The sequence below is a fragment of the Marmota flaviventris genome, chromosome 7 (assembly GCF_047511675.1).
Source record: "Marmota flaviventris isolate mMarFla1 chromosome 7, mMarFla1.hap1, whole genome shotgun sequence".
NCBI classification, from domain to species: Eukaryota; Metazoa; Chordata; class Mammalia; order Rodentia; family Sciuridae; genus Marmota; species Marmota flaviventris.
The window spans coordinates 4123773-4147458 of NC_092504.1; the positions used below are offsets into that span (position 1 = coordinate 4123773).

General features: G+C 49.9%; 1 protein-coding gene across 1 annotated transcript in view; it reads left to right on the forward strand.

Annotated features, from left to right (window-relative positions):
• Afap1 (actin filament associated protein 1) overlaps positions 1-23686 on the forward strand; it is a 132800-nt gene that overhangs the window by 48166 nt on the left and 60948 nt on the right. The window contains exons 2-4 of the mRNA XM_027937741.2: positions 8956-9091; positions 10549-10643; positions 19714-19822. Of these exons, the coding sequence (XP_027793542.2) occupies positions 8965-9091; positions 10549-10643; positions 19714-19822 (331 nt within the window). The 5' untranslated portion in view covers positions 8956-8964. The remainder of the gene's footprint in view (positions 1-8955; positions 9092-10548; positions 10644-19713; positions 19823-23686) is intronic.

The window sequence follows — 23686 nt, forward strand, 5'->3', positions numbered from 1 at the left end:
GAGCCTCACACCTGCAGGAGGGGCAGGGAGGGCCCAGGTGGGCATGGAAGTCGGAATGACGAGCAGGTGGGTGCTGGGTGGGGGTGGGCGCAGGGAACTCGGCTTCCTGCTCTGCGGGAGGGTGATCCTCTTCTCTTTGCATGTGCCTCTGGCCCCAGCTGGCCAGTCATTCCTCACACTCAGGTTGTGAAAGAATTCCTCTGCCATTTCTTCTAGGACTTGGGTAGTTTCATGGTTTATATTCAGATTCTCAAATATCTTCTTTTTTTTTTCTTGGCACATTATGTACGTTATGTACTCAATTTTATCTTTTTTCATAGTACGAGTTATTTATTAGCACACTACTTAAATCAGGAATTACAGCACAGGTGTGGAGAGACAGCAGTGGGTACTTTTTACTGGGGCATCTCAGCTATACAGAGGGCGGGACCATCGCACTGCAGTCCACACAGGCCACAGCTCAGCTCCACCACTTCGGCCCACCTCCTCCCTCCACCCTGATGGTCTCCTCTATCTTTAGGGCTTCTGTTTTTCCCCTGTGTCTTCCACAGATGAGAGAAAACATAGCATAATTTTCTCTCTGTGTCTCACTTACTTTGTTGAAAAATCATGGTCTCTATTTCTATCCATTTTCCTGCAGATGACATAATGGAGCTCCTTTTGTATATCTATCACAATGTCTTTATCTGCTCATCTCTTGATGGGATTTTATTTTTTTAAAAGTGGCTACCATTTGGGGCTACTAATCCCAACTATGAAGTTGTCATCTTTTTCATTGATTTTGAGGCACTGCCTTTTAATCACACGCTGTGTTTCCACATGCACTTGGGTCCACATCTGGACTTTGTCTTCCAATCAACCAATCCAACCGGGAGTCTGCGCCCTGGTGCCGTTGTAATGGTAGAGCCTTGCTGTCACCTTTTAACAGACTGAGGGACTGGGGTCCTCTTCACTGTCCTGAGGTAGCCCTGTGTGCTTATTTCCATATGCACCTTAGAATCAATTTGTTTAATTCCAGAAACAAAACAAAACAAAGCAGAGCTTGCTGGTGGATTTGTTGGAAAGGCACTAACTGCATTTGCTAACCTGGGGAGAGCTGACAGCTTTCTGTGTTATGTTGTTCCCCCCAAAGGCAAGGATGACTGTTCATTCTGGTTCACTTTTTTGTCTTTCAGGAGTGGTTCAAGTTTCCCTTGTAAGTTTTGCACATTTCTTGCAAAATTATTTTAAGTACTTAAAAAAAAAAAACTTTTTAAAGTTGTGGATGGACACAGTTCATTAATTTATTTATTTTATGTGGTGCTGAGACTCAAACCCAGTGCCTCACCCAGGCTAGGCAAGCATTCTGCCACTGAGCTACAGCTCCATCCAGTACTTCACTTTTTATTGCCTTATAAATATGATCTTCCATTGTATCTTCAAGCAGTTTATGTTTGATAGAGAACAGACATGGACAACTTCTCATATTTTCTGCTATTTTATTACATTTTTATCATCCTTTTTGGTATTGTTATTGATTTTCTTGGTTCCCAGGTATACTTTAACAGTAGCTGCAAATAATTTCACTTTTTTTGTGTTTTTAAGGTTCTGCTTTCTCTTTTCTAATGTCACTGGCTAACACGGATGAGCACCCCTAATCTGAAAATAGAAACTTCAAGGTGCCCCAACATCACGACTTTTTGAGTGCAGCATCACGTTCAAAAGGTTTCAGATGTTTGGTTTTTTGATTGGGCTTACTTAATTGAGGAAGTCTACATGAATATTTCCTAATCTGAGAAATTGTGAAGTCTGAAATACTTTCAGCCCCAAGCGTGTCACGTAGGTGCACTAGCCTGTCCTGGCAGCGCAATGCTGGAGGAGGGGACCTGGGTCTCCTTCATTTGGTCTCCCTCCTGGGACCCCTGAGGTGTTCCCTCATGAACATGTCCTGTTTCTTTGTTTCTTTTTTCATGTTAACGTTTGTACACATTCTGTCAAGCTGTAGAACTGTCTTATCAGTTCCACTCTCATCTCTGAAGAATATTGAAGGTGTTGGATTCTGTGGAAGGCTTGTGTGTGGTCTGTGGAGCAAATTGCGTGGCATCTGCTACGCCGACGTGGGGGACTGTAAGTGGGCTCACGTGTTGAATCCTCACATTCCTGGCATGAATCCTGGTGCTTGAGACGCCGTGTTAATATATGATATATTGTGTAGGGTTCCATTTGCTAGGGTTTGGTTTAGGATTTTTGCATTGTATTTGTGAGATTGGTTTTGATTTTCTTCCCCATGCTATCGCCTTTGGATTAAGGCGTCATTGTTATGTTTGCTGCAGAAAGAGAAAGACTTTGGAGATTTTTTATTTGTATCCTCTGAAACAATTTCTGTAGTAGCCATGGTGGTTGGGTTTGTATAATCTCCTGTAAAACTGTCTGGGCTTGGTTCTTTTTTTGTCTGGCAAGTCCTTGATAACTTCCTCTGCTTCTTCTATGAAAACTGATCTGTGTAAATGTTCTACAACAATTTGGTAAATTTTTCAATGAAATGACCTACTTTACCTCATTTCGAAAATGTATTTGAAAGGCTGGGGCTGTAGCCCAGTGGTGGAGCACTCGCCTCACAAACGTGAGGCACTGGGTTCTATCCTCAGCATCACATAAAATAAATAAGTAAAATAAAATTATTTAAGAAATATATTTGCAAAGGGCTGTGTAGAACAGTCTTCCCTGACTTGCCTTGCTGTGGAGGCTGTTTGAGGACTCCATAGACCTAGAAGGTAGGAAGTATGTAGGTTCTGTCCACTTGGTGCACTCTTGGATTCCAAGTCTTAAAGTGGGTTTTGCTAAGATGAAAACATGCTAAAACTAATGATAATAGCAACCACTGGACAAAACGCTTGGTTCTGTGTGCTCATTGAATCCTTGTTGCAATGCTGAGATTCCTAACAACCATCCTATTTTAAGGGTGAGATAATTTGGGGGAATTGCTTATTTGCCCATGGTTACACAACTAGGAAGCCCCACAGCTAGGGTTTGAATGCAGGCCCCATGCCCTGGAGGCCTGGGCTGCCCAGGGAGCTGTGGAAGTGAGGAGGGCTGAAGGAGGGCAGAGCACCGGGATTCCAGGGAGGAGGGCTTGGAGTGGGACAAGATGGGAGATGGGGAGGGGCTTTTCTCCAGAGCACTGGCTGGAGGCAGAGGGTGGTGAGGAGCCAGGGAGGAGGTGAGTCTGGGGGCGGTGACTGATGGTCTGTTTGCTGTGCGCATTTGGGGAAGGCCCAGGCTCCATGGTGGCCCGCAGGGGAATGCCAGCTGGGACAGGCAGGTGGACAGCACAGGGGGAGCAAAGGGCATCAGGGAATCCAAGGAGGCAGATGCTGGAGCAGATACTGGATGTCACCGAGATCTGGGCTCTGGGGTTTCTGCACTGGGTTAGACTGTGAAGGAAGAGCTGTCTGGGAAGGAGCTCAGGTGAAAATGTACAGTCAGTGGAAAGGACACCAAGAGCTGTCCTGGTCGCACTAAGGCACTTGACCTGTGGGTGAGTGAGCACCTGAGAGCCTGTCGCCAAGGACAACTTGAGTGACATAAACCTGGGAAGTGGCCTGGCACTTAGTTGCATCTTCTCAGAGACAACGGTGGACTTTTGTCCTTATGTTTGTAGGGTAGGGTTTTTCTGTGTTCCAAAGAGTGGCTTGGTGGCCTTGCTCCTGCTGGGGGTAGGGGAGGAGCACAGCTCGCAGAGCAGGGAACCCTTGGGGCGTGGAGGCCCTGGCTCCTTGGTTCTGGCCTGGCCCTGCACTTATGAAACAAGGGCATGGACTCCAGGGTCCCTTCTGGTTTTCAAATCTATGATGTGGTCATTAATGTACACGAGTAACACTTCTTTAAAATGGGTTTTGAGTCCTGTGAATCATATCTCATTTGTTTTTTTGAAATAAATGAATTCACGGCCTGGCCCAAGCCACAGATTGGCTTTGGGTAGTGCAGGGGCCGATGGCGTAGCACAGCAGCAGGTGTGCTGGCTGTGTGGGCTCTTGTCTCTTCTTCTCTCTGGCTCACTTGTTCTCTTCTTGTTTGGGACTTGCAGGACGCTGGTCAGTATGGGAGAGCTGAGTGGTTCTGGCTTGGGGGAGGACTCACTGTTGAGATGCTGGAGCATCTACGGAGCCGCCTGCGGTGGCTGCCCTGTTGCCCTGGGAGAGTTCTAGGGCAGGTCTTCTGTTTGCTGTGCGCATTTGGGGAAGATGCTTTTCCTGGAAGATAGTTATTCCTGTGTCCTTGACCCCAGTCTGAGTGCAGTATAAGGTGGCAGGTATTGGGCTGGGGTGTTGGCCCAGTGAGGGGCTCCCATGCAGATGTGCCCATTCTTAGCCTGCTGCCTCGGCCAGTTGCGCCCCTTTCTGCCATCTGTAATAACATTGTAAGGATCAAATGAGCATTTGCCTATGAGAATTTAACTGTCTGTGATTGTGCAGGCAGAGCCCTGGGACGGGGGCTGGGCTGCACAGATGGCAGGGCCTCCAGGAGCCTCTTCAGCTCCCCTGCACTGGGTTTCCACAGGTGACTGGGAGAGCTGGATGAGTCCTGCCCAGACTTCTTCCAACTAGAAGATTCTGGTTTTTACCATGAGAAGAGTTTAGACAACGGTGGTGTAGGGTGCAGTTGGACAGTGGTCTTGAAGGATGTCACTGTGCTAATAGCCTTTCCATGTGGTGGACATGGGTTATTCACATGTCGTCTTGGAGAGGTTAGTGTCCTCGTTGTCTGTGAGCAAAACTTGGAGAGTCACTATCACGGCGTGAGAGGCTGTGACGTGGAAGGCAAGCTCTTGACTTGAACCCTGTGGGCTTGGGCAAAGGTGTCATTGTAGTCTTAGCCTCTCTGTCTGTAGATGGTGAAGAAATGCCTGTCTAAAGCCAAGGCAGGCAGTGGCACCGGGAAGTGGGGGGGTCCCTGGGTTTCCCTGGCCCTGTGAGCCCTGGCTGTCCAGGAGAGAGGGAGCTGAGGCTCCACACCTCGGCTCTGGTGTTTGAGGAAAGGTTCAAGTCAGACATGAAAAGCCAAGCCAGACAAAGTGAGGGGCGAGCTGGAGCGGGCGCAAATGGGGAGCGGGTCCCCCAGCAGAGAACGTCGCCGAGGGAAGGGAGCTGCTTCCGAATCTGCTGCTCTTTTCTGGTTGCCTCAAGAGTGGGGTGCACCTCCTCAGCCTCACAGTCGGGGTTTCCTTCCTCCTTCACATCAGGCCATGGAGTTTCTGACCTTGTTGGTCCTCTGTGGAGCTGTCACAGTGGCCATCCCATTCAGGGGGCTTCATTGCAAGTCAGTCCCATGCTAATGTGGGTGTGGCCCCCTCTGGGCAGAATTTCTGTGTGCACCTGCACTGCTAAAGGACTTTCTCCTCTGAAGTGCGCTGAGAACCGGGCCATCGTCCTCACTGTGCAGTGACCGTCAGGGGTGAGCCCACTGTCTTCCTTCCTTGACCTGATCCTCAGTTGGCTCCCTGTTTCCACCTGTTTACCTGTTGTCTTTCTAAAAGCTATTTGATCATTCAGTTTAATTAACAGTAATTGGAAGGAAACCTGTGGCCGTGCCGTGTTAGTGGCGTGCCTTCCATCGCCCATTACAAGCCGCTGCCTACACCTGGAGGAGGGGCCTGTTGGCCAGGAGGCTGGGGCATGTTCTAGACAGCCTTCTCCCATGTGCCTGGGAGTCGCTGCCATCACCTTCCACCTGTGCTGGCTGGTGCTTCCCAGGAGGCGGGGCCTACATGGCACTCACGCTGCCTGCTTCTTTGCCAAGTCTCTGCGCCCTGCAGACGGCTCCTCTCTGGAGTGCTGTGCTTCTGTAGTTCCTTGACACCTGACCCCAGCAGTATTTATGTCCACTCTGAGCTGGGCAGCACAAGTGCCCTTGTGGTGGCAGACCCAGAGCCTTCCTGCCGCAGCTCTCTGGAAACACCATTTCCCTGTCCAGGAACCTTTGCGTGCTTTCTGTGCGGATTGAACTCCTGGCGGCAGGAAGGTGTTTGGAGATAAGCAAAGCATGAGACTGCTAGACTGCATGAGAATATCAAAACACCACAAAACCCAAATAAACCTTATAGGTGTCTACTAAGAAGGTGGGACACAGAGGGCAAGTATTAAAAGGACGGCCAAGTGTGGAATGTGGTTTATTGTGCGTTCCCTTCTCTAACTGTCTGTCGCAGCTCTCTGACAGGGAGATGCTTTGCATCCTGAGATGCTGTGACTGGTTTTGAGTGTCTTTTGGTGGCAATATCAGGTAAACAGAAGCTAACTCCATATTCACTCAATAAAAAGATAAAATGAGAATTTATTAGAAGGAGATGAATGTCCTAATGGACCTCAAGTGCATCTCAGTTTCCTAGGTAACTGACAGTGGGGTGGGAGAGTCTGCGGGCCCAGTCACATCATCACCCAATTCTTCCTCTCGCGGGGTCTCCTGCCCCAGCACGCTGACTTCTGAGATGTTGGCTGTGTCTCTCCCTCCCGGGGTGGCTCTCCTCTTTGGCGTGCGTGTCCTCACACTGCTCTGTGGACCCTGATATGGCTGGCCTTTCTGGTTCCCTGGTGGAACATACAGGAAGGAGAATCCAGTTGAACAGCTTGGCTTAGGCTTAGTTAATTCTAGCTGCCGTGCTGCGTGGGAGATGATTTGCGGGGTCTTGTTGGGAGCTGTTCTCCCAAGGAGAGGGGTGTGGTTTGGGCACCCCGACCCCAGGATGGTTAAAATCTGAGATTCAGAGAGGTCTGCACAGAGTGCTCAGTAGGAGCACCATGAGGAACCTAAGTTAGGCATTGCACTCTGAGACCCTCTTCTGATATTTTGATATTGTCAGATTCTTTTTTAATTAGGGCTAAAAAAGAACCTGACAATAACTGGCCATTTTAACCCTTTGAGTAGGTGTTTGTGTGAATCATTTTCATTATGTTTTCCTCAGTCAAGGTGCATGATGTGTATTTCTGACACAGGATGTTTGCTGAATGAGTGAATGGATGAAGAAATGAAAAAACTGCCTACATTAGCAATTCACAGACTTATTAGTCTGAAAATATATTTTGAAGACCCCCAAAGAGCTTTTATTTGTGTGGGTGAAAATGTGGACATTTATCACATTACCGTTTAAAACTGGCACATTTTAAGATGGTAATCAGTTCACTAAACTCTATCAGCCTGTTTCACGGTAACACATTTAAGACATGTTTATGAAAAGCAGCAGCATTTGCCAAAACGAGATAAGAAGAGCGGTGTGGTTCCAGGCTTCTGAGCAGGTTGTCCTTGGCTTAGTAGAGACACCTGCGTTCTAGGTCCTCTCCTTCACCCACACTGTGCCGAGGCATCATCATGGAGAAGCCTGGTCTTGCTCAGAGGAGTGGTTGGGGACAGGAGGCTTCCAACAGCCTTTGTAGAAAATGGCGATTCTGACACACACGAGGTAGCACGGCCAAAGCTCACTGCCAGGTGAAGGCCCGGGCTGTGCTCTCCTCTGCCATGCTGGGTGCTGCAGTTTGTTTGGTACTTATGGTGGATCTTTTATCAACATGTGATTTTAGAACATCTGTGCAGACCTCGCAGATGTAGACTACATTATGCAACATCAGCAGACTCAGGTGTGTTGATGGCACTCCTGATCCCGACAGGACAGGCTCTTGGTATAGGGAGACTGTCAAGCTCTTCCACTGGTGGATACACATTTTCCAAAGTTCTTATTTTCACTTGGAAGCTCAAATTTTATCATTGGGGAAAAAATGCTGTCAGTCATCCACCTTGAAGTGACAGTGCACTCTACTCATTTCTTTAAAAAAAAAAAAAAAAAAAATATATATATATATATATATATATATAATTTATTTATTTATTTTCATTGTTGATGGACCTGTATTTTCTTCATTTATTTATATTTGGTGCTGAGGATCAAACCCAGTGCCTCCCCCCTGCTAGGCAAGTTCTCTACCACTGAGCCACAGCCCAGCCCGCTCTGCTCCTTTCTGAGGATGTGTCTGCCAGGTGCTCAAGTCTGGATAGTCATAGCTGGCCTGTCATTCATTCTTTCAATCTACATGAAAGCAGTGGCATAAGGAGGCTCCCAATCCAGTGGTTGCGCCAGTGAATTTTCCAAAAGCCAGCCTGCTTCCGTCTGCAGGAGCGTCACTTATTTGACAGGATGGGAAAGGGGGGTGGCCTCAAGGGCGGAGATTTAATAGAAGCAGTGGTTTTACCACACAGTCAGCATCAAGTACACCTTAGAGTGGCCCTTGTTCACCTGTGGAGAGTCCTGTGGGGGCTGGCATGTTGGTGCTCAGGTGCTAGTGGCTTTGCCCTTTGCCCTCAGGTTTGTAGAATAGGCCCGGAAGGCCCCAGTGTCGAGAGAGAGTGTGGACATGAGGACCCCCAGCAGGGTTTGCAGTTCCCCAGGTTCACACCGTCAGTTACAGCTGCAGGCATAAATGGCTGTGGACATCTGAGGAGAGACCTGGTGGGATCCCCGGGCATCAGCCTCCCTTGCTGTGGGGTGGAACGTGCTCACTGGCGTCCTGGCAGTGGAGCCAGCCTGCAGCACAGAGGCTGGTGTGCTTCTGAAGCCGTGCCATGCTTACTCGAATGCTTCGGCATTTTAATCTCCCATCTCCTCCTTGCCATTGAAATTTAATATCACATGCCGACACCCATGCAGAGTCACAAGCTTTTGGGTACAACACCATCTATTGGCAGCCAGCTTTGGCACTTTTCCCAGCTGAGTTTTGGTGCCTGAAAGTAAAAGGGAAGGAGTGAGGCCTTTGTAAAGAGGATGGTGCGTGAATCTGTTGTCCCTGGCTCCAGCACACTTGCCTCTCATGTTGGGGTGTGCATTCCATGGCCACCAAGCCAAGGACAGCGGGCTCCAAGTGAGGCTTAGCTTCCTGTTTTGGCATTTGCAAAGCAATGGGCCTAATGAGATTCTTCCTGCTCTCTCCTTAGTTTCCAGCAATGGAAGAGTTAATAGTGGAACTTCGCCTCTTTCTTGAACTCCTGGACCATGAGTATCTCACTGCAACTGTCAGGGAGAAGAAGGCCGCGCTGACCAACATCCTGCTGCGGATCCAGTCACCCAAAGGTAGTCACGTCCAACCTCGTTGCCCTCTTCCCAGGCTCTTTTGGCTCTGACACCACTTTAATTCTGCTTCTTCTGAAGGGCATTCCCTTGTCCAGTAACCTGTGAAAGTTGTTTATTCACCAAATTTTCCCAAGTTATTCATCCACTGCACCTGGCACATCCATCTCCTTCTGACCTCTGGGTATAGAAAGATTAAGCCTTTAGGAGTCAGTAGAATCGTGGGTGTGCTAGAGTCACCCAGAGCACCCCAACATTAGCTGGAAGTACACTCGGGACTAGCACATAGTGGTACTTGTTCATGCCCAGGGCATATCACACGGCAGGGAGGAGACTCGGCCCTGCCTGAAGGAGCCCTGGGAACCCACACGGGGACTTGTGTGTGCTCCCCCTCCTGCGAGGGTCACCCAGAGCAGACTCTTCAACAGCACAAGTGCGGCAGCCTGTGCTGTTTCTGTTCAGGGAAGCAGCGTAGAGACTCAGGCTCAGGGGTGTAGGCACCTCCTGCACCTCCAGAACTCCAGATTCTCATGAAAGCAGGTGTACAGCAGAAGCCCCGCTGTTTGCATGAGCAGCCTAGGCACCACAACCAGCATTACCAGTCAGGAAACATACCTGAAATCCATGTTCCCAGATGCCAGCCCAGGGCCAGGGCTGCAGGACAACCCCTCCTCAGCTAGTAGCCTCAAGCCTGAGGACTGTGTGAACTTTTCTGAAAATGGGTAAGACAGAAAAATAGGACTGAGGAGGCCTGCAAGGATGTTGGGGATCGTTGCAGCATTAGGAAGGCACTGAAGAGGAGAATCCAGCGAGGCCAGTGAGAGACAAGCGTGGCAGAGGCCCTCCTGAGGACACCAGGTTAGGATTTTGGAGGTCCAGAGCTGGAGGAGATATAGGGGTCTTTCCTTTACACTTCCTTATAGAGATGTGTGCAGACCATCGCAGGTATGCAGTGTCTTGGTGTTTGGTCTGTGAAGCCATGGCCTGGCAATTAGAGCTTGACTTGCCAGTCAGGAAGGTGGCGGATCTGCCAGCACACTGAACATGCATGGTGTGGGGACCTGGTTGATGGTGGGTGCAGACATGCTTCCCGCCCTGTCTCGCGTGCTCCTTCAGGATGCATCTGCTGATATTTTCCACTTCACTAATTCTTTCTTCAGCTCTTTAACTTTTTAAAAACCCATTTATTGATTTGTGTGTGTGTGTGTGGTAGAGTTTGTCTCTTTCCTCCCCTTCCCTCACCTCCTCTCCCCTCCCCTTCTTTCCCCTTCCCCCCTTCTCCTCCCCATAGATTCTTCACTGGTAAAAGAGAGAAGGATGTACTGACCTGCAGGAGTGTTGTAAGAACTTAAGAGAGCCTAGCGTTTGCAGAGTGTTTGATGTGGGATTGGGGAAGGATAGCTGCTAGAGGCCCCCTGCTCCTCCTCCTTCAGCTCTGTGCGTTTGGTTAATACTTGCAGGTTTTGAAGTGAAGGATCATGCTCAGAAGCAAGAGGCCAGCAGCCTGCCAGCACCCCCTCAGATGCCTCTGCCAGAGATTCCTCAGCCCTGGCTGGTGAGTGATACCTTTGCACTGGTCCCTGGATCCCTGGGGGTCTGGTTGCCCTTAAGCCCCAGGGCATGTGGTGGTGGAAGCCCAGATCCGAGGCCTTGCTTTGCTCGAGGCATGCCTGTTTCTAGGCCCAGTGCTGCTGTGCAGCTGTGGGGAGTCCCTTCAGTATAGCCATCCCAGAGGAAAGTGGTGTTTCTTTGCAGATTGCTGAAGCTACAAGTTCTTGGGAATCTGTTCTTAAAGCAAATTAAGAAAACAAAACAAACAAAAAAACCCCGAAAAATGAGGATTTGGCAGGCAAAACACGCCAGCAGAGCCTAAAGACTTGACCTTCTTTCTGGGTTAACCCTGAATGCCTTAGCCTGGAACTTGAGTATTCATCGCTAAGCTTCTTCTGAGATATAGTGTTCAATATTTTTTTAAGAGAGGAAAAATAAGAGCACTCTCTAGAATGTGTATTTTGTGTGGTTTTACACATTTGAAATCTGTTTGGTCCCTTTCTTCGCTCCTTGGCCTTTCCCCACCTGGGGAGATTCACACACGCAGGTTTTTCTGTCCTTCACCATTTTCTGCATTTCATGATTCTCTCACTTGCTTAGTCAGGAAAATTAGACTTTCATTCAAAGTCAGGGCAAAATTGGTCACTTAGCAATTAGCTTTCTGTATATGCTCTTGGGAGGAGTCACCCAGTTCTCTCCCTGTCAGGGTATGAGCCAGGGAAAGGCAGGACCGTGTCCCATACACCTCTGTCTCTGCCTGGCCTGCAGTGGGCCAGGTCTGGGAGGTGCCCACCAGTCACCTTCGCAGCACTTGCTGGGTTCCGACATGGCTCCCACATCACCTGTGACCCATTCTCATGTACAGAGTACCCCCATCTATAGGGTGCCTCCTAGGCCCACGGGGTACCAGAGGCCCCCAGCAGCCACACCCCTCCCAGGCTGTGCTGTTTTCTGTGCACACATGCCCAGGTCATTTATAAGTTAGGCACAGTCAGTCAACACCAATAACTGGTGATGACGTGGAGTAGTCACCACACTGTGCTGTGACAAAAGTTAATTAAAAGTTATGACTTGTTTAATTCTGGAGCTTCTCACAATATTTTTGGACCAAGAATGACTGCAAGTAGCTGAAGCTGCAGTAAGTTAGACCACAGATGAGGGCCACATTGCCTCCTTGGTCCTCATAGCCAGCCTTCACAGAGCCCTGAAGCACCCTTCATGTGGAGGATGTGTGCCATCGCCCAGGAGAGGAGGTGGAGGTGCAGTGATGATGGCCTACTGAAGGCCATATTCCTAGGAAAAGCAGAGTCACAGCCTCGTCTTGTGAGTCCAGACCCAGCCCTCTCAGCGGTGCTCTCACGGGGTCAGCTGTAGGCCTGGCAGCCACTTTGTCCTGGACAGGCCACTGCTGTTTAGGACAACACTTTTGAAGCCATAGCACCCCCGGGCATCTTGTAAAAGTGCAGATTCCTGCTGAGTGCAGTGGTGCTTGGGAGACTGAGGCTGGAGGGTCATAAGTTGAAGGCCAACCTCAGCAACTTGAAAAAATTAAAGGGCCGGGGATGAGGCTCAGTGGTAGAGTGCTTTTACCTAGTAAAAAGTATGCACGAGGCCCTGGATTTGATCCCAGCAGCACACAAAAAAAAGAAGATGATGAAGTTACAAGTTGCTTAACAGTAGGGCTACAATCTATGAAATGTGTCGTTAGGGGATTTTGTCATTGTGTCACCATGGTGGAGTGACACAAGCCTAGGCAATATAGCCCTGGGTGCACCCAACACACCCTGGCTTTGGCTTCCGAGTGGCTGTGGCAGATTGGCCTGGCTGAAGGTAGAGAGAAGCCCTCCTTCTCACAGTTGTTTAGCAGTAGTTGGTTAACAAAAAATGTTCTGAAAAATTTTGAAGATACTAACATGCTTTCAATATTTTAATTTTAAATAAGTAACTTTTGAGTAACAATTTGAGCAACGGGCAGTTTTCCCTGGTAGCTCCTCATACCTGGGAATCAAGAGTTTTTATTTGATACCCAGGAGAGGCTGTTGCTTGCTGTGAGGGGATTGTGTTTGGTGTAGGTCAAGAGCTGCGTTCTTCCAATGTGGGGCTACTCCCTGGGTTACGCTGCTTTTTGGCACAGTTGGTGCATGTGTTCATGTCGTTAGTAACCCCCAGCTTTATAATGCTATCTGAGTCTAGAACATGTTGTAGTTCATGTGGTAAATGTCCCCCAAAGGCCCAAGCATTGAAAGCTTGGGCCCTATAGTGTGCTTTGGGAAGTGCTGTGAACCTTTAGGACAAGGGCCTCATGGGAGGGCCTTAGGTCCTTGGGGTCATGCCCCCAGAGGGCAATGTGGGACCCCCCTCTCGCTCTCACTTTTGGCCTCCTGCCATGGGGTGAGCAGTATGCTCCCCGCTGCAAGTGTCTGGTGCCCCACCAAAGGCCTAAAGCAACCAGTCTGCCCATCACGCTCTGGAATCTCTAATGCTGCGCTTTAGTCAGCTTCTGAGTTGACAAAAGCAATGTAGAGGAGGCAGAGTGGAGTGGGGCTCATGGTTTCAGAGGTCTCAGTCCATAAATGGCTGGCTCTATTGCTCTGGTCCCAAGGCTAGGCAGCATGTCCTGGGGGAAGGCCCAGCAGAGGAAAGCTGCTCAGCTCATGATGGAGCAGGAAGCAGAGAGGGGAAGGACCAACCCCAGGGCCCCACTCCCCCATCCATGCCCACCTACCACCGGTACCACCCAGCACTCATTCAGACTAGCCTGGGCTAATGAGGCTGCAGCTGGCACGATCAGTGGCCTCACCTCTGAATACCCTGCATCACAGGAGCTGTGGGGACACCCCACATCCACACCACAAGAGACCTGGGCCTTTGCTCTGTGAGTTCGTTATGTGAACTGTTGTGTCACAGTGATAGAAAGCCGACTCGGAGGGTCCCTGGAATTCTGTGAGTGTGGTCTGCTCGTTTACGGTGGACATGAGATAGTTTCTGTTTTCAGTTTGTCTTGACAGATCTTTTGAGAGCATCTCAGAGAATTGTCAGCCCTTCTGTGCTCATTTTTGTTTGTTTGTTTACATAATAATGAAACAAATAGTTACAGTGATACAATATTAAAGAGTCCACCTGGCTTGTTAGGTCCATTGCTGTCCTGAGGGGCTGTCCCATAGGTGCTTTAGGAGGGCCTGTTGGCTGTGAGTGTTGGCATTTTATGGACCCCAGCAGGGCGTGCTGCAGAGGGCCTGGAGGACATCGGGCAGCCCAGAGAGTCGGTCAGGGGTTGGTTAGGGCAGCTCTGCTACATTTTTTGGAGGGTTTCCAGTGAGTGTGACATTGGGCAGGTAAGTCGCCATCCAGGAAGTGAAGTTTGCCTGGGGGACTGGCTTTTGGCCATGCTCCTTGCTCCTGGCAGACTTGACTTTCAGGAGCGCTTGCTCCTCTGGGGAGTGATGGTTGGGAGGAGGTGTGCTAGGCAGAGGAGTCCTGTCATGAAGCAGATGTCCTGGAGCACTGCAGATACCTGGGACTGCTGGGGAAGGGTGGTGTGTATTAGATGGGCAGTGCCTTATCGGTGTCCTTGGGTACAAATGCATTGGGAGTTGTGATCATTGGTCACATCTCTGTCCCCACGGGTGCTGGTGGTGTGCGTGCAGCTGGGCGCTGTCTTGACACTGCTGCGGTTCAGCTCAGCCTCCAGCTGCTGGGGATGGCACTCTCCTTGGGCTTCTGTTTCTCACATGGCATAGTACACAGGGCATGCTGCCTACAGCTCAAGGGCAGGGCGTATGGGAGGCCGGTTTTGTGACGAGTGATGCTTTTAGAAACAAGGGATGTCTGCATGTGCCCAGCTGGCCTTTAGAGGAGACGTGCAGGCAGCCTGAGGTGTCCTGTGCGCACCGGAGGCTTCTGCATTGTAAGCATGTCTGTTGAGGGCTTCTGAGAGGGCAAGCGCGTGTGTTGTAGAATTGTGGCTTCTCCTGAGGCCACGTCGTGTACCACTACACTGTGGCCTGTTAGTCTTCACGTGGACTGCGATAGGCTAAATGTGTAAAGTGTGATAAAACCCTTTCTGGAAGAGCTGTGTTTGCCAAAAGATTTTTTTGACTGACTCTGAGAATTGTGTGCCTCAAACTGATGTCCCTCCTACACCCTCAGTGCTGAGAGCTCGTGGGGAAAGTGAGCGGGCTCACTGTGCTGATGGCCACACCACCAGAGCTCAGCAGCCCTTACACTAGGGCTCCTTTCTGCCTTGCTTCCTCGCCTTCCAAACAGCACTAGTCTAAAAGCAGGGACGCCTTCCACCCTCCTGATGGAGGAGGGGAGAGCAGGCAGGCTCCTCGGGGCTATGTGGCCGCACACATGCTACTGAGCCAGGCTTCCTGAAACGCCCGCTTGATGAGTTGGGCAGCGTGCAGAGCGGCAGGTTGCGGTGTGCAGAGCGGCGGGCACAGTCCGAGTCTTCGATATAGTTCAGAGCCAGGGCTCATGTACCGTGGAAGCCTCACTCTGCCAGCAGATACCGTGGAGTTTGTTTTTATAGAACGGACATAGCATGAGTTTGACATCTTAACAAGTTTTTTTCTTATAGTTTTAGTTGCTGATGGACCTTTATTTTGTTTATTTACGTGTGGTGCTGAGAATCGAACCCAGTGCCTCACACATGCCAGGCAAGTGCTTTGCGCTTTACCACTGAGCCACTGCCCAGCCCTCATAACAAATTTTGAGTGCACAGCTCATGGCATTAAGCACACGCACACTACTGTGCCACCGTCACCACTGTCCAGCTCCAGAGCTCTGACTCCCCAAATGAAATCAGTCCCCATGAGGCACCAGCTCCATCCCCTCACGCCATTCCACTTCCCATGAAACAACGGAGTCCGGTGCCTCCCCGTGGCTGCCCTTCACTCTTGCTGTACCCCATGCTTCACAGCACCTTCGCTATCTGTTGACAGATGAGGTGGAATCCCTTTGAGATGATGTGACACAAGCAGCACTGGGAGTTGCAGCACTGACTGATGCCCGGGACTTAAAGCAGGAGCAACCCTTGTTTGCCCTTGGAGCCAGATGTGGGCCTTTCAGGGATGGGAGCCATCTCATTCCCTTTCCGTCATCTTTTCAGAAACTCCGGGTCTCACCCCACCTGCAATCCTAGCAGCACTTTATCTCAGAGTCTCTCCGCCAGAGTCCCACGTGCAGTCTGTTCCCGCTGGCCCTCTGCCTTTCCTCTGAGTGCCTACCTACTGGTGGAAGAGGAAGGGGAGGGAACATGCCACCTGGGCCTGTCACTCCTTGTCATGCATGAACAGAACTAGAGAAAACATGGAGGAATGCCTCCCCAGCATGCACCCAAGTGCCGTGTGGAGTGCAGATCAGTGATCAGATTGGAATGGGCAGGATTTGCACGGAGACTGTAATTTTGCAAAGAAGAGTGTTTGCTCGCTCCTTGGTATTAGGGCTGAAACCATTTTTGCCGTGTTGTCCACTGACAATCACTGTAGTCCAGTCCCATTTCCCTTGCAGCATGGCGGACCCAAGGTGTGGGGAGCTGGGTTAGGCATGGCTGCCTTGGGGTGCTGCTGGTGTGTGATGGGTTTTACTTGAACCCTAGTTCTTTTTTATTTCAGATTATATAATTTTTGGCCATTACTTTTGGTAGATTTTATTTACTGTAACCAGAAAAACAATTTGATTACCATCACTATAATATATAGAATTAAAGTCCTCTGATCTCTTTTGGAAATCTGCCTTCCCCCTTTGGGACCTTTCAGAGTCACGTTGATCATGACTGCAGTGGACTCTACCTTACTGGAAGGGCTCTGAAGGAACCAGTTCCCCTGGACGCAGTGGCCTGCGCAGATTGGCACCTCTTTGCAGCTCTTCCCATTTGACCTTGACAAGCTCAAGTGTCAGAACCCTGCAAGGGGTCCCAGGGGAAACGGCGTACAGCAGTGGAGGAGAGGGTGCTTCTGTGGGAGTAATTTGAAGGGTATTATTTCATAGTGAAAATACTTTGATATTTTAAATGAATTTAAAGGTAACATATGGTGTGTTGGAAACCAAGCTGTCCAGACACCGCTGGTTAACGTTTTTGGTGAGTGGCCTTCTGTCTTTGTACTACATGAACAGAAGCACACAAGGGAAGGGCCGAGAAGAGTCGTGTTTTTGTTCTGCAGTGTCCAAGAAGTGTTCAGGTGAGCGCTGTGGGCTGCCTGGCCCCTGCACGCCTGTGGTGAGCGAGGCCACCCAGCTCAGTGCTCTCCTTTGGGTGCACATTTAGATTGTTCTTGGATCTTGACAAAAAACTTTTATTGGACTTTCTTACAACTTTTTGCCTCATGACCAATATGTTTTTAGAGGTGGAATTATTGGGTCTAGAGGATGTCTCTTAAAAGGCTATGCCAACGCATGGCACTATGTTAGCACAAAGGGCCGGGGCTGGACGCAGACTGCACTGTCAGCCCAGCTCTCTATTTAGGAATGGAGTTTCATTCAGGAACAGGGTGACGCGTCTTTGAGGGACCCACTTTTCCTGGAGGAAAGTGTGGACTTATGTACGTTATACTGAGAGGTGATTTAGTGAGCGGTCACTCAGAAATTTGGGTTTTGGGGTTGGGGGTCTGTGGCCAGCATCTGGAGAGGATTTGTCTTGGAAGAGACGAGTGCCTCCCAGAGCCTGTCACTCCAGGTCAGATGGAACACCTTCTCCCCACCTGTGGCCAGCACCTGGGGAGGACTGGTCTTGGAAGGGATGAAAACGATCAAAGTGGGGTTTTCTTTTTCACTCCGTTTCCCAGGCCACACTATTTTGGGGCTTTCCATTTTCCATATCTAACAGTATCTGTGTGGGAATCCCCTTCATTAAGAGAGTCTGGGCCTTCCTCACCTTGGCCTTGCAGCTCTGAGGAAGAGTCGGACTTTGTAGGTAAGAAGCCTGTTTGTCTCAGCACCCGTGATGCTGCCCCTGCCTGTGGGGGAATGAGGGATCTGAGGCTCTCACCATCCTCCAGGAAGTTGGAGCACCCTGCCGTTCACAGACAAAAGACGCTCCCTGAGTGAAGTCCTGCAGCAAGCCGGATCTCACTCTGGCCTGGCCTCCCATCCTGGCCTTAACCCTAGTGCCCAGTGGCCTGTGCAGGAGGATGTGAAGGCCCTGGGTTTGGGCAGGGTGGGAGGAGGAGGATGACTGGGACACAGCTTCTGATAGAGCACTAGGGGTCGGCGCTGTTCAGTCTGGGAACAAGGACCGGTGAAAGGGAGCGGCTATCTTCAAGGGTCTGAAGGAGGAGGGTTCATGGTCTGGTGTGGGCGCTCCTCCTTCAGCTGGCGATGGGGACATGCAGCAGCTGCTCAGTCATTCACAGAGGACTTCTGGACTCAAGTCCAGTGGAAAGTGATGGACTTGCGTTGTAGAGAGTTTACATAAGAATAAAAAACGGAAACCGTGTTTTCACTGGAACATGTGCTACTTGGAAATTCACTTGGTAGATCTTCAGTTTGGGGTGCTGTGCGGTTCCGTTCTCCATGACATGCTCCTTCCCCATTTATTTGGAGAATGCGGATGGTGTGGAATAGTGTCGCACCACTGAGGGCGGAGGTGGGGGGGAGGTCTTGAGCGCACACAGTGTTGTCTGCAGACCCCGCTCGGTCAGTACTCGGGCAGCTCTGAGCAGGATGTGTTGGTTCTGGGCCTCCGAGTATGCATCTGTGCCATGTCACGACACAGGGCCAGCAGGCTCCTGTCTGGATTGGCTGGTGTAGCCTGTGAGCAGAGCTCAGGGCTCCCATCTCCTGCCCTCCACCTCTTCTCTTGGTGGAAGGACCTTGGGGCTCCTGGCGATATCTAGAGGAGGAAGTGGTGTGTGGACTAGAGTCATCACAAAGTCCAGGAAGAAAAGGGGGACATGAGACCTGGGTGGTGCTGAGGGTGAAACTCCCACCTCCTGTATGCAAAAATGACAGCCTCCAGGCCAGAGGGGGCCTCAACCCCATGGTCAGGACCCTGTCGTGAAGGGGCGGGCTCAGGTCAGCACAGGCACTTTCCAGAACACAGTCTCCAGTTTCTCTGGGTGGCTCCGAGGTAGTTGGCGCCCTGGGTTTCAGGAGTGCCATGAGGTGTGGACAGCCCTTCCTGGTCCAGCTATGTGGTTCTGGCGCCTCTGCTCCAGGAGCTCGCCTGAGTGACCTGGCCATGAGGAGAGCTCAGCTCGAGGGGGGAATGGTGGGAACCGCCAGGATAGAGGGGTTGCACACCCTGTCTCAGCTGGGGAGGTGCCAGAAGGGCAGGTGTGGGGCAGCTCTGCTGGATTTGGGGGAAGGGGCTTCAATGCCTGGGATGCGGAATGTGCAGATGACCCTCAGGCAGGATGGTGCTATGCCTGTGTGGAACTCTGGCCTGTTGGGGCCTGAGTGGCACATGCAGGGTGCGCCTGGGAGTTGGATGTGAACAGGAGCATGGCGGGACTCTATCAGGAGCTGACCTTCCGGGCCTCTTTGTAGGATGACTCTTTTTTGGCATAAACTGTGATAGTAGGAGCAAATGTGACTCCATTTTGTTTTATGACTTCATCCTGTAAAACAACCAAGAGTCATGACTGGAGCAAGATGTTCTTTTCCTTTTGCTATAGAAACCTTTAAGAACATGGAACTACCTAATGGGGTATTATTTCTGTAACTAAGGTAACGGGGCTCTGTTTCTGTAACTGGGGTGACTGGGCTAACTGTGATTGGTTAGGCTTCCCTCCGCTTGACTGCACTGTCCCGTTTCTGTAAACTGGCTTGCTTGCATTGGCTAGACCCCCAAATATCCCTTTTGCGGTTTTCAGGCTTATAAGGAATGCCCTTGCAATTGTTCGGGGCTGATCAGGGGGACACCTTTATGTTCTGGTCAGCCGCCACCGGTGTGCTTCAATAAAGGCTTGATTAGAGTGGTCTGGAAGTCAGTTTATGAAACCCTGGGATGAAGCTTTAACTATAACAAAACTTGGTAAAGGAAAGCAGGAAATGCTAGCCCACACCTGCTAATGTGCCATTTCCTTCCAGTGGTCATGCTAATGTGAGCACGGTGTTCCTTTTCCCCTCAGCCTCCTGACAGCGGGCCTCCACCTTTGCCGACGTCCTCTCTCCCAGAAGGTTACTATGAGGAGGCCGTGCCGTTGAGTCCTGGGAAAGCTCCGGAATACATCACATCAAGTGAGTGGGCCAGTGGTTTGCAGGATTGCTGCAGAGCCCAGGGGCCTTGCTGGGCATGCAGGGGGACTGGGGACTATAACACTGTAAGTGTTGGCCAAGGGAATCTGGAACCTAAGGACAGAAGGCTTTGGAAAGGCCAAGGTGCCTGCCAGCGCCTTAATCTGACCACCACCTTCCTGGTGACTCAGAGTCAGTGGAGCCTCCAGCCGGGAGACAGGCAGCGATGAAGTGCGTCCCTCTGTGGGAAGGGAAGCGGCCCCTTGTGGGGTACTTCCACGCTGCTACCTGCCCTGTTCCTAGGTGGGGCATGGTGTCCCTCCCACGCTGAGCATTGGCTTGAGTTAGGGGCATAGAATGAAGACCCCCGGGTGGGTGGCAGACTTCTCTTTACTTGTTTGTTCCTTCTGGGGGCATGCAGGTTTTACTGGGGATTTTTTGACCAAGTCACAGTTCTCCTGGCCCAGTAGGGGCCTGCTGAGGACCCATGGGAGCACACCTTTGTCAGCACCCAGCTTTCCAATACAGACAGTAACATGCTACTGCTGAAAACCCTTCTCTCACTATTTCTGGAACTTCTTTTTGAATTATTGATGTTATTTCTCCTCTCAGTCTGTCAGGCAGAGTGCTGTTGTCTCAAGAAGTCGAATGTGTGAGCGTATGTCCTTGGGGAAGGCCCTTGCTTTTTTATGAAAGACGGGTCTGTGAGGAGTCAGTGTGCTCACTGACTTCACACACAGCTCTCCAGTGCACGGTCCTCCCTGCAGCCGTCTCCCCGTGGCTGTGCTCCTCAGGAGACGTGCCCTCAGCCAGAGTGGACGTGGCATTACCTGAAGTCTCTGCTCCACAGAGACATTGCATTTGGAGTCTTTCCCTTCCTTGGCAGCATGTGGCTACCTCAGCAAAGCAGTACCTAACCTGATGTTGGAAGGTGACACCAAATTCCCTGGGGTCCTGCCTCTGAACCCCTGCTGCTGTCTAGCCCCACTCGAACACATGCTCCAATTGGGAAATGTAAGTTTGTTGAGAGCCACAGCCGAAGGGGCCCCAGCAAACTTCCAGCTGCCAGCAAACTTCCAGCTGCCGGCTGATGATTGGCTCACAGTGGCCCCAGCAACATCTAGCTGACTGCCAGCTGATGATTGGCTCACAGCGGCCCCAGCAACATCTAGCTGATTGGCTCCTCTGCGGTGATGCTCATTGGGCTGTTTCCCTGCCCTTTCAGACCACGGAGCTGCTCATTGGGGGACTTTTTTGGCTCTGCCCACGCGACCCAGCCAATCGGCCTCAAGAGCAGGAGGATGGGGGGAGGTGGAGAGGCTTGTGTTTTGAGGGAGAGGCTTGGGGGAAGCCGGTGGTGGCAGTTGGGCTCTGAAGGTTTTCCTGAGGAGCGGTTTTGTTTGGCGTGTGTGGTTCTAAAAATAAAGTTCGTTTCTTTTGACAAGTGGCTCCTGAATCGTGCCCAGCCAGACTGCGGCATTTGGTGGCTCGTACGGGGAGCGACTGAGGGTAAGTGATAAACTGCTCGCCCCTGAGGGCAGGGCAAGAGGATGGGTAGCCATTTTAAGATTCCTCTTTTGTTTTGCTTCACTTTTGTTTTAAGTTGTCTGTCCCTGGAGATGTGTAAGATGGAAGAAAAACCACTCACATCTGAGGAACAGATAGGGAGAAAGGACGGATGGACATTTCAGGAGGATAGAAAAGCTATTATAATGATTTTCTGTTGTTCCACTTTTGTTTCATTCTGGCTCAGTTTTGTTTGGCGTTATCTTCTTGGGTTGTATTATAGTTATAGTAGAAAGATTCAAGTAAAAGAGAAGGTCTCTCGAGCTAGTCAGAGGAAAAAATTCAAGTAAAAGAGAAGGCCTCTCAAGCTAGTCAGACAGAGAAAGAAAGTGTAAAGCAGAAAAAGCCATCAGGGGGAAAGTTACAACAGGAGACTGCTACAACCAACAGCACCACCTACCTCTACAGGAGACTGCTACTAATACCTTTCTATCACCAGAGGACGTAAATGTCCAACTAACAAGGCCACTTCCATATGCTGGGAGGCCTCCAACCCCCGCAGTTGATAGTTGGGATCCTGAGACAAGATCTCAAATATTAACATGCCCTGTATTTGAGGCAGGAGGGCAGCGAATTCACTATGCTTTAAATTTCAAAACAGTGAAGCAGCTAAAAGAGGCTGTAACAACCTATGGTCCTCAAGCACCCTTCACTGTAAGCTTGGTCGAATCCATTAACAACTTGAACATGACGCCAGCAGATTGGGCTAATATGTGTAAAGCTGTGCTAAATGGAGGACAATACCTGTTATGGAAGGTTGCCAATGAGGAATTTTGCAAGGAGACGGCTAGGCGAAATGCAGCAGCTGGTTATCCTCAGAGAAATCTAGATATGTTGTTAGGAAAGGGACCTTATGAGGATCAGCAGCAACAAATTGCATATGATCCTGGTGTATACGCACAAATTGCTGTAGATACAGTTAAGGCATGGAAGACTTTACAAGGAAATGGAGGTTTACAAGGTCAGTTATCTAAGGTAATACAAGGAGCTAATGAATCTTACGCTGAATTTGTAGATAGGCTTATTCAAACAGCTACCAGAGTTTTTGGGAATACAGAACAAGCAATGCCATTAATAAAACAACTGGCTTATGACCAAGCGAATCGTTGGTGCAGAGATATCATTAGACCATGGAAACATGAAGATTTAAACACATATATTAAATTATGTAGAGACATTAATGAACAAGAGCAAGTCGTGGCAGCTGCAATAAAACAGGCTTTAGATGCCAGGCCAAGAACATGCTACAATTGTGAACAAACAGGACATTTTAAAAGGAATTGCCCCATAGGAGGAGGGTTTAACAAAACTAGGTATCAAAAGAGTAGAATACCAGGTGTTTGCCCACGATGCCGTAGAGGGAGACATTGGGCTAATGAATGCCATTCTCAAACCACCATAGAGGGTACTCCATTATCAAAAAATGAACAAGGACCAAGTGTTTATCTAAGATATCGTGGAGAAAGGCATCGGGCTCCGTTGCCAAAAAATGGACAGGGGGGCCCAATGCTCTGGGGCCCAAAACCACAAATATACGGAGCACTGGAGGAACCCAGCAACCCCATCAGGGTAGTGCCCAGGACACATTGTCCATCAGATCCCTCATCAGACAAACCAGAGGGAGCGCAGGGTTGGACATCTGCGCCTCCGCCAGAGCAGTACTAACTCCAGAGATGGGAGTTCAAATCATTCCCACAGGAGTGAAAGGACCTCTTCCCAAAGGAACAGTAGGCTTATTATTGGGACGCAGCTCTTCTACTCTAAAAGGACTTATGATAAGTCCTGGGGTAATTGATCCCGATTATGAAGGTGAAATAAAAATTATAGCCAGTTCTCCAAAGGGTATATCAGTAATTTCACCAGGAGATAGAATAGCACAGTTACTAATAATACCCAGCCTACATGATAAATTTTCCAGTCGTACTGTAGAAAGAGGTTCCAAGGGATTAGGCTCCACAGGTGTAGATTGGGCTATGCTTTCTTTAAATTTAGATTCTTGCCCCATGCTAAAACTAAATATTCAAGGACATGAATTTAATGGGCTACTGGATACAGGTGCAGACCTTAGCGTCATCTCTCGTCAAGAATGGCCAAAACATTGGCCATTACAACAAGCTACTCAAACGCTTCAAGGCCTAGGAGTGGCAACTAATCCCCATAGAAGTGCAATGGTATTAGATTGGAAGGATCCTGAAGGATGTGAAGGAACTATACAGCCATATGTATTGGATCATCTTCCCGTAAATTTATGGGGACGAGATGTCCTAGATCAATTAGGTTTGACATTAACAAATAACATCA